The 11549-nt window shown below is 39.3% G+C and overlaps 1 protein-coding gene across 1 annotated transcript in view; it reads left to right on the top strand.

Moving 5' to 3' along the window:
- The first annotated feature begins 462 nt into the window (after positions 1–462).
- snd1 (staphylococcal nuclease and tudor domain containing 1) overlaps positions 463–11549 on the top strand; it is a 153657-nt gene continuing 142570 nt past the window's right edge. Inside the window, exons 1-2 of the mRNA XM_086059257.1 lie at positions 463–768; positions 9873–9973. Coding sequence (XP_085915383.1) covers positions 463–768; positions 9873–9973 — 407 coding nt within the window. The remainder of the gene's footprint in view (positions 769–9872; positions 9974–11549) is intronic.

The following is an 11549-nucleotide window of genomic DNA, read 5'->3' as shown; positions in this document are numbered from 1 at the left end:
TAAATCAGAATAGGTTTAATTGACTTGATTTTTTGAATTTTTCATCTGTAATGTGTGAGATTTCATTAAAATGCAATAAAAGTAGGAAATAAACATATATTAAAGGATAATGAATACCCTAACTGTAGAAAGGAAATTAGAAACAAAACAACGCCACACTCCCTTCCTTGGCAGAGCTCTTTTCGAGACGTATCAAGCGAAGTTATTCAAATCTTTATAATGTTGCACGTTGTTCCCACATGAATGAGAGTGAATAAATAATTATCCAAAGGCTTGCATGTTCATTTGGGCGATGCTGGTGTCTCTTTGTGAGACTAAACAATGACCAAGTTCCTAGAAACAAACAAGCAGGAAGTTGTCCACTAGGCGGCCATTGTGTCCTCGTTAGTGGCAGTCTTTATTTTCCAACTGCGCCAGTGATTATTCACGCTTCTCAAAAAAAGAGCACCTGTCACCGAGCGCATGTGTGTTTGTCTTCATACGCAGCAACCCTCTGCCTCTTTTTCAAAATCCAAATGGTTGCTATTTGTGGCGCTTGTGTCAGGGCGTGGGCGACGGTTTTGCGGCAAGTCGTGTGCTCCAGCAAGAGTACACACAGCTGAGCTTATTATTCACTTGTTATTCTCCGTATTCTCTTCATTCATTATCTTTTTCCCCTCCATTCAGGAGAAGAATAAGGACAAAGACAAGCGATTCCGTCCACTCTACGACATCCCATACATGTTTGAAGCCCGCGAGTTCCTCAGGAAGAAGCTCATCGGGAAAAAGGTGACTTTTGGTAACAGTTAAGAACTGAGAACAATCAACTCAACATCTCAACGTGGTGTGTTCCACACCTATCCGTTGTCGTCGTTGCTTCAGACTTTGTGTCCTACCAATATATTGCCCCCATTTTCAGCCAGTTCAGATGTAAAAGTGTTTTTTATACTGGGCTGCCAATAGGGATGCACCGAAAAGATTTTTTTTGGGCGGAAACCAAAAACCGAAAATGAGAAATGCTTGGCCAAAAACCGAAACGGCAGAAAAAAAATTATGCCAAATTTGTATTATTGCATTTATATTATAATTAATTAAAATTTTAATATTATTATAAAATATTTAGGCCTATTTGGCACAGGCATTTTAACAAAGCACAATATGAATTGAAATTCGTCCACACCACAGACATCAGAGACATGCTGGCGAATGGTACATTAAACACCAAACGCGGGGTGAGCAACTGAGCATTTTCTGGCGGTGCAATTGCACTTTATCAATGTACTTTGCATCGGCGGGCACAAATGCGTGCGGTGCGGATGACACATTTGTAGGCTATTTGGAGTGGGACACGGTGCGGCGCACTTAAAATTGGCACATTCACATATTCACATATTCACCAACGTTTCCTCGCATCAGCCAATTGTCTTTGGGAACGGACTGCAAAGTCATACACGGTGTCCTGTACAGATCTGTAGTCACCCGGTGATAGTGCTAAGTGTTTACTTGTTTGAAACTGTTGATAGCAATAATGCTAACATTAGTTAAAGTGTTTAGCACGGCCACCAGAATGCAAGTGAAAGCGCTCGAGGGGCTCTCATAAAAAAAATAAAGAAGGAAAGCGCTGCAGGAGAAAGAGTGGCTCACCTGTAGTGCAGTACTCTGCAAGCGATCCTCTCCTTCTCCGGTGTGCACAATGAAGCTGCCGGTACTCACAAACGGCAACAAGCAAGGCGGACACTCACTCCCGTGTTTGGAGTTTAATTCAAAGAGCGTTGCAGCATTTATTTTTATTTTTTTGCTTGCGTCACCACAACATCCTCTTTCGGCCATATTCTTTTGGCTTGAATTTTATTTCAGCCGAATTCCGAAAATGCATATTTTTGCCATTTTCGACCCAAAATTTTCCGTGGCCGAATATTCGGTACATCACTAGCTGCCAATGCACCAACTGGAGGCAACTTGCACCACAGTTGGGGAATATCTATCCTGGAAATTTTTTTTAATTGACTAATTTTTCCCATCATGACTTCCAAGCACAGCCAAAAAATTTGAAGCCGTACACCCATCATCCCGGCCCAGCTAGCGCACCTGCTCCTGTCCAGCACACATTTTCACTCATGTTCATTAATGAATTTCGCTGTTTAGCCAATGTTGTTTGTAAATGTTATTTTTGCACACCGCCTTTCACACCACAGAATCCCTGTCCTAGATAGCAGCTTAATAATTCTTGAACCATACATGACTTCTGAGAACAAGCTTTTTAACAGAGCTGAGCAAATACGTCAATAAAGCGGCCCGTCATTGATGGCGAGTGCTTCCGCATTTTCGGCGAGTGCTTTGTGATGCAAAGCTTCGTAAAAATACACGGACTGCGCACCGATTGAAGGAGTTTTATGTCCACCGATCAGGGTGGAGTCCAGACGGTCCTTCAGAGTTTGTGTATCCACTCGCCGTAAATACGGAACAGTCGCCAAAAGGTGGACATCCGTCAATGGCGGATTGCCGGATTTCCCACCTCATCGCCGCTCAGTTTCAGAAGCATCCGATTATTTACTCTTTACCTCGCCACCATGTTCTGTCAGTTTTGTAATAATTTTAGCAGAATGCCATTGCACTTTTCAATTTGAGCACCCCCCCTTTAGGGCGCTCACACCTCGATTTTGGAAATCCCTGTCATTTAGTAATGTAAAAGAAACACATCAGCTCCAAACAAGCCTTTCCCCCCCTCCAAGTCTGAAAAGTGGCAATCATGTGTTTGTGTGAAAGGGCAGCTGAAGCCAAGGGGCTCACCATTGGCCCTTTTAAACAAGCAGTGTTGATTTGCCCCTCTTGTGTCTATTGATCTGCTGGCCCGCGCCGAGCTAAAGAGCACTTGAGTTACGCGCATATGCACCCACCGCTGTTTGAACAGCATTGCAAAACCAATTTACTAGGGGTGGGAATCTTTGACTGTCTCATGATTCAATTTGATTCCAATTTTCGATTCAGAATTTGATTCATGTATGTATGTAGGTATATATATACATTATTTATGTGTGTGTGTGTGTGTGTATATATATATACGTATGTATGCATGCATACGTATGTATGCATGTATACGTATGTATGCATGTATACGTATGTATGCATGTATACGTATGTATGCATGTATACGTATGTATGCATGTATACGTATGTATGCATGTATACGTATGTATGCATGTATACGTATGTATGCATGTATACGTATGTATGCATGTATACGTATGTATGCATGTATACGTATGTATGCATGTATACGTATGTATGCATGTATACGTATGTATGCATGTATACGTATGTATGCATGTATGCATGTATGCATGTATGCATGTATGCATGTATGCATGTATGCATGTATGCATGTATGCATGTATGCATGTATGCATGTATGCATGTATGCATGTATGCATGTATACGTATGTATGTATGTATACGTATGTATGTATGTATACGTATGTATGTATGCATGTATGCATGTATACGTATGTATGTATGCATGTATGCATGTATACGTATGTATGTATATGTATGCATGTATACGTATGTATGCATGTATACGCATGTATACGTATGTATGCATGTATACGTATGTATGCATGTATACGTATGTATGCATGTATACGTATGTATGCATGTATACGTATGTATGCATGTATACGTATGTATGCATGTATACGTATGTATGCATGTATACGTATGTATGCATGTATACGTATGTATGCATGTATACGTATGTATGCATGTATACGTATGTATGCATGTATACGTATGTATGCATGTATACGTATGTATGCATGTATACGTATGTATGCATGTATACGTATGTATGCATGTATACGTATGTATGCATGTATACGTATGTATGCATGTATACGTATGTATGCATGCGTGCGTATGCATGTATGCGTACGTATGCATGTATACGTACGTATGCATGTATACGTATGTATGCATGTATGCGTATGCATGTATACGTATGTATGCATGTATGCGTATGCATGTATACGTATGTATGCATGTATGCGTATGCATGTATACGTATGTATGCATGTATGCGTATGCATGTATACGTATGTATGCATGTATGCGTATGCATGTATGCGTATGTATGCATGTATGCGTATGCATGTATACGTATGCATGTATACGTATGTATGCATGTATGCGTATGCATGTATACGTATGTATGCATGTATGCGTATGCATGTATACGTATGTATGCATGTATGCGTATGCATGTATACGTATGTATGCATGTATGCGTATGCATGTATACGTATGTATGCATGTATGCGTATGCATGTATACGTATGTATGCATGTATGCGTATGCATGTATACGTATGTATGCATGTATGCGTATGCATGTATGCGTATGCATGTATACGTATGTATGCATGTATGCGTATGTATGCATGTATACATATGTATGCATGTATGCGTATGTATGCATGTATGCGTATGTATGCATGTATGCGTATGCATGTATGCATGTATGCATGTATGCGTATGCATGTATGCATGTATACGTATGCATGTATGCATGTATGCATGTATACATATGCATGTATGCATGTATACATATGCATGTATACATATGCATGTATGCATGTATGCATATGCATGTATGCATGTATGCATGTATACATATGCATGTATGCATGTATACGTATGTATGTATACGTATGCATATACGTATGTATACGTATGTACGTATACGTGTATACGTATACGTAGGTATACGTAGGTATACGTGTATAGGTATACGTAGGTATACGTGTATAGGTATACGTAGGTATACGTGTATAGGTATACGTAGGTATACGTGTATACGTATACGTAGGTATACGTGTATAGGTATACGTAGGTATACGTGTATACGTATACGTAGGTATACGTGTATACGTATACGTGTATACGTATGCATGTATACGTATGTATGTATACGTATGTATGTATACGTATGTACGTATACGTATGTACGTATACGTATGTACGTACACGTACGTACACGTACGTATGTATGTATACGTATGTATGTATGTATACGTACGTACACGTACGTGTACGTATGTGTACGTACGTATGTGTACGTATGTGTACGTATGTGTACGTACGTATGTATGTGTACGTACGTATGTATGTGTACGTACGTATGTATGTGTACGTACGTATGTATGTGTACGTACGTATGTATGTGTATCTGTACGTACGTATGCGTACGTACGTATGCGTACGTACGTATGCGTACGTACGTATACGTATGTGTATGTATATATACACGTATGAATGCGTATATGTGTATATGTATATGTATATGTATGTATATGTATATATATATATATATTTTATCCTTATAATACACAAGTGAAAAAAATAAAGGAATCTTTTTGAATGTGGCCTTGGCAACCGGGAAATAATTACTTTTGGATTAAACAATCCCTATACTGCTTTTGGGAGCGATTTTATTTTCCAACGTAAGGACTTAACTCCCGGAGGCTTTCATGTTCATCTGTGCTACCTTGACCTACTTGGGAGTTGCGTCGGGCGGGCGGAGGTCAGCGCAAGAGCGCAGTGCTTCGCGTTTTGGGGAATTGGTCGACCTATTTGCTGTCACGCTGTCTCTGAAGCACTAAGCCTCACGGAGGAGCATTAGTAGATCGAGACCAGTTCTGTGTTGAATCTATTTTTATAACCAAAGATAATTAGCTTTGAACCGATCATATACAATGAGAGTCCCCTTCTCGAGCCGCAAAATATCAACATCTTGTCCAGTCACAAGGTTGACTTGTTACATTTGTCGAATTACCTGTTTCGAGGTGGGAGGCAGCACTGAGAAAACAAGCTCCACTAAACCCTCCAGGACATTACTCCGCATTAAGGCACGAGTAGCGGCGCGCTAAAGCTCAAAGCCACGACGCTTCAGCGGAATAAAGCGCCGCTCGCCATTAAAGCTGCTATTCATCATCCCTAAAGGAAACTGCCGTGATATTCATCTCTTATCAGTAACGTACCATTTGCATATTAAATTTTCCTTTCAGCAATGTGTGGCCTAGGTTTGATTTCTGCAGATGATTAATGTATTTTCTCGTGGGAAAAAAGAAATCATAAAAAGCATGGTGGAACCTCCAAAGTGGAACATTTATTTCAGCATACCATCTCCCATTTTAAGTGAATTCATCATGAAACCAAACTCAACTATACCGTTTGGTCATGTTTCAAGTAGCATTTTATTGTTGCTAAAATCACATTAGCCAATCAATGAAATGACAACTACTCAACAAGTGCTATGTTGTGCGGAAGAAGTGTATTTATTTACATCCTTTAGGCCCACGTGGGTTCGTTTTGTTGCTATTCCAGTCAGCGGCATTGCATGATTGTAAATGAGCTTTACTAACAAAAATATATTAGTATAAGCGATTTTCAACCAGCCGTCGGAAGCTGTATCAATAAAGCATTTACAGTCTTTATTTTACAAATACTTATTTTTATTTGTACCACTGATTGTCACACCCAGCTAAGTGGGGTGAAATAAAGAAATAATCGTACTGTGGATGTGGTGCCTTCAAATGTTCTTACCCCATTGCAGGAAGTTGATTATTTGCAAGTGTCAATCGCTTTGGTGCAACACCAACTTCATCTGCCCCCGTCCCCCTCATGATTGTCCAGTTGAGTCACTTTGGCCGGTCACTTGCGCTGTTTCAGAAATACATAGCAATTTTGGAGCAACTAATGGCATACATATTGTCGGACAATTCAGATATAAGTTCTACAATTGAGTTAAAATGCAAGCAACTGCCTTGTGTTGGTGTATATATGATGTATCCCTGCCATATCTGAAACAGCAGCGTTTGCATGGTGACATAATCCCAAAAAGCTCCATTTGGTTAACTTTATAAGTAGTGCTTGTTGTATATGCCTGGGTCTCAGCAGCAGCAGCAGAAAAAAGAAAAGAAGAAACATTCTAATGGAGATGTTGCATTAAGCAACTTATCAGGCTTGAGCACATTCGGATAATCCTGCGGGCTCAAAAGTGGCTCCTGTTGTGTGCAGCTGCTCGCGTGTGAATACGTGTGGATATGGAGAAAGGTTGCACATGCAATTGAAAGATGATTGAAGGGGACCATTTGAAGTATAACCGTTTGTTCGTTGCCTTGCTTGGTTTATTGAGAGGTTACATTCAACCAAATTAAATGAGGACCAAACGTCATGTTAAATATCTCGATTCATACGTACCATCCCTTATTGATTTGGTTTTTTCAATCTATCCGATGAGGATATCTGATGATACTGTATGACGAGGATGTTATGATTAATTCAATAATATCCGCTACATGTGGCTGATTAGCTCGCCAAAACAAGTGATTGTCTTGGCACATGTCTCTTGCACTTTTTAGCTTCCAATTTTTCACCCACTCCTTCATACATTCCTGCTATCAACTCTTAAAAGGAACCCCAACTGTAATGTAAAGTTTGCTCTATATTATTTGTTTGTTACTACCATAACTATTAGATTTATTTTTCATACATCATTTCCAGTTTAATATATTTTGTCGAAACTTTATTTGGACGTATGCCACCTTTTGTTATTTACGTCGCAAGTTTGCAACACATTCAGTGCGTAGTGACGTAGAGCGGCGGTGGCTCTCTGCCGAGCAATGTGAAACACTTAAAAAGAAAGCAAGTTAGGTCTCCGTAGCATTCCTACAGGGAAGCTCAAAACGCTTAAATGCATCTGGTGAATGACGGGAGCACGGCGTGGGGGAGGGTGACTCTCCCGTTCGCGTGTTGTTTCTTTAAGAACGTTATGGAGGCTTACCTTGCTTTCTTTATAGTGCGCCACCATTCTACGTCACTATGCACTGAATGTGTTGCGATGTAAATAATGGCGGTGTACGTCCAAATAAAATTTCTACAAAATGTATTAAAATGGAAATTATTTTTAGAAAAATTAATGTCATAGTTATGTTAGTAAAAATCAAATAAAACATTTAGAGCAAACTTGTCATTACAATCGGGGTTCCTTTTAAGAGATCCAGGTACATTTTATGGCATTAAGTTTTTTTGATTTTTAGTTAAATGAATTAGCCAGTCAAGTTGCTAACATGTTAAAACCACATTTGTTCACAGGAGCAAAAATCATCCCATTGGAAAACACTTTTTCCCCCCAGCCATTTTCACTAAAACAATCCTCTTCACTCCCGGCTGTTTTAATGGATTTTGACTGATTTTTAAAGGCCCACAGAATATTGTGTTCTATTGCTATAAAAACATGAAACCTACCAAAAGAAAGATTAAAGTCTCAGGAAAAAAAAGTATATTTCTATCAGTTTCCGTTTTGCTGTATCCCAGACTGTATCCCACATATTTGGCTTTTAGTGGGTATCACACAGCATTTGATCCACTCGCCCCTTCCCTTTTAATCACCACATTATCCACATCTCATGAGAAGATCTTTTCTTTCAAACACACATGCGTGGCCACACACAACAATTTGAATTCAAAAGCAAGCCCGGACATAACGAAGAAAGCTTGTTTGAATTGCCTCCTCACATTTGAATGTGAATGACATGAAAACACGTATCATGTTTGGGCTAAGAAGCATTGGAGGATGTCTAAAATTAATTTACAACATGAAAATAAGACTAGCTTATTTGCATGGTTTCACAACAGCCAAAGTTAAGCATAATGAGTTCATTACTGCGACATGAGCTGCTGTGCTCCACTGAAGAGAGATTTCATTAGTGACACCACGATGGACCTTATTACCACAAAAGACAAAAACAAACCTTTTAAAAAAATATGATCACTGCCTGATGCTCTCAAGTTGACGTCTCGATTACGATTCCACCAAGTCGGTATAAAACAATTGAAATTATCTTCTTTTGATCAGTCTGATTGCACCTTTTTTGAGTCTATTACACAGAGAACAAGCAAAATTGCAGTATTCAAGCAGGAACAGAAGATCCAGCTTTTAACACAGAAATCAGCAATGGTGAAATGGTTATTATTATTATTATTATTATATAAGAATATGACGTCGGACCATGCTGTGAAGACGTCTGTTACCGTTCTGATCCTGCCTAGGGCATACATCTGCCATACCATTGTAGTTTAACATTGTGTAACAGCAACTTTGAAAACATAATTTCAATCCAAGTTCATTCTTTTTGAGTGATAGGAAAGTTTAGACCTTGACTCTGAAACAATTGCCCCCGGGAAGCGGAACAACATTTTTGTGGGACAGCCACATGGGGAAAAAAGTTCATTAACTAAAGCACCAATTTGGTGTGTTTTATTTTTTTATTTTTAATCGTTTTGGTCTTATTTTCCATAATTGGATCTCAAACGTATACAATTGTTACATGCTATTTGAAACCTAGCATACAAGACTGGACTTTAATGATGACCCACGTACTGCTGTTCACCCCCACGTGATGATCACATATAACAGCCTGATCTGGTTTATTTTCTTTACAGTAGTTTTTTAAATACTTTACCGATTATTGCGTAATAGTTGAGTCTCAAAACTTGTCATTTGTGACGCGTATCATTCAACTGCACTCTTCCTAACGTTTGCCATGCAGCGAATGCGCTCCACACGTGTCATGTGACAAAAGCTTTTCTCCAGGGTTATGTGGTTTCTTGACCGTGTGTGTTCTTGTGCCCGCATACACCCGCAATCATCCTCTTGGGAGGTCTGCGCTCATGCCTGACATGATGCACACTGACTGGGGTGACCTTGAGAACTCCCTCTTCCTCCACCACCACCCCATTGCACAAGTCAAAACACCCCCCAACACCAATTACTATGGCTGTAACTTGTGCTTCCTTTTTCAGTTGAGTATTTTATATGTGTACATTTTTTTTTAGGTCAACGTGACTGTGGACTACATCAGAGCGGCCACCGGCCCCGGTGAAAGCACCCCAGCATTCTCAGAGCGCACCTGTGCCACAGTCACCATTGGTGGCATGTAAGTAACAAAGATTCTCACCCAGACTTCATAGCACGGTGACATCATTTCGATTGTGTCAATATGGTCATTTACATTTGCTTTAGGATGTGGAATCTGCAAGAAAGAGGATTATAACACTATTTGACTCGAATGACTCAGATTATTATAATAGAGAGATCTCTGTTTTGGAAGTGTTTTTAACCTTGAAATCCTTAAATTGTTGGCCCCTTTTTTTCAGTAAAACAACCTTTTCAAGCTGTGGGGTTTTATCAGATAATGTCATTTTGTGTGTAAATATACTTATTTACATCCATTTGAGGGACTTTGCTAGAAAACTGTAAGTATTGAAAAAGGTATAACCACTGTTCTAACTTCTAACCGTTGAGCTAACTCAGTTTTGAAAGTGTTTGACTTCAAAATCAACTAATTATGGCTTGCAGAATAGCAATTCTAAAAAGTCAGTGTAAATGTGTATCATATTTTTCAATATTGTTTGTTCTGACACTGCATTTCATACGTGTATATTTTATAGTTATGAATGTACCGTGACTACGGTTCTATTTCGTCCCTCCCGACCACCAGATGGCGGTGCTAAAGCAGCATAAAAATCCTCTTGGTTACAAGCATTTTGCCGAACAGATTGCAAAAATGGAAACACACATTTTGGAGTATTTTTAGTTTAAGTGGAACCTACCTTAACCCATTAAGACCTAAAGCGCCTGTCAAAACATGCCTGTAACACCTATGGGTGACTTTACAATCACCCCTGAAAACCTGAAGCTTTCCTGGAATTTCAACAATATTGTCAATGCCTACTAAATAATTGATATCTCCTGAAGCAGATAGAAACATACAGTGATTTTTGGACTATAAGGCGCGCTCGCTAAATTTGGGGAATACTGGAGTTTTACACATATAAGCCGCACCCGACTGTAAGCCGCAGGTGTTTTAATGTTACCACACTGGTATACAAGGGTTCCCACTACTTTATTTTCCAAAATGAGGGCGCAAATTGTCTCGCTCTCATTCTCTCTCATACTGTATTTGGGCTCACTTGGTTTGTTTTGCTCTGCCTGACGCCCTTGCGCTTCCTTTATAGTGCGCCCCCTTGTGATCTGATGGATAAGCCGCACCTTTGTATTAGCCGCAGGGTCAAATGCAAGTGAAAAAAGTAGCGGTTTATAGTCCAGAAATTACTGTAATTCCCAAAACATTTCAGATTTTACACCTGTGGCGTTCACACAAACCTAAATGTATTATTATAAATCTTTAATATATACATTGCTGCTCAAAAGCTTGTGAATCCTGCAGTCACGGTCAGACTTTTTGTATAAATTAAAATAACCTTATTAAATGTTTAGTCATACCCAAATCTACAATGCTGACATTGAAAATAATGGACTTGAACAAAAAGAATGGTAATATTGTCATTCGCTGTTGATTTAAGAAAAACTCAGATTTCATGGGTGCAAAAGTATGTGGACCTCTCACTTAATCGGACATTGCACCTCCTTTTGCAATGATAACTTCATCCAAACACTTTCTTTAGTGATTTATCCGTCTTTCACATCGACTTTGGGGAATTTTTTCCACT

Source organism: Leptonotus elevatus, chromosome 17, assembly GCF_054856555.1.
Source record: "Leptonotus elevatus isolate MCC_2025b chromosome 17, RoL_Lele_1.0, whole genome shotgun sequence".
Taxonomy (NCBI): Eukaryota; Metazoa; Chordata; class Actinopteri; order Syngnathiformes; family Syngnathidae; genus Leptonotus; species Leptonotus elevatus.
This window is presented reverse-complemented; position numbering and strand designations above follow the sequence as displayed.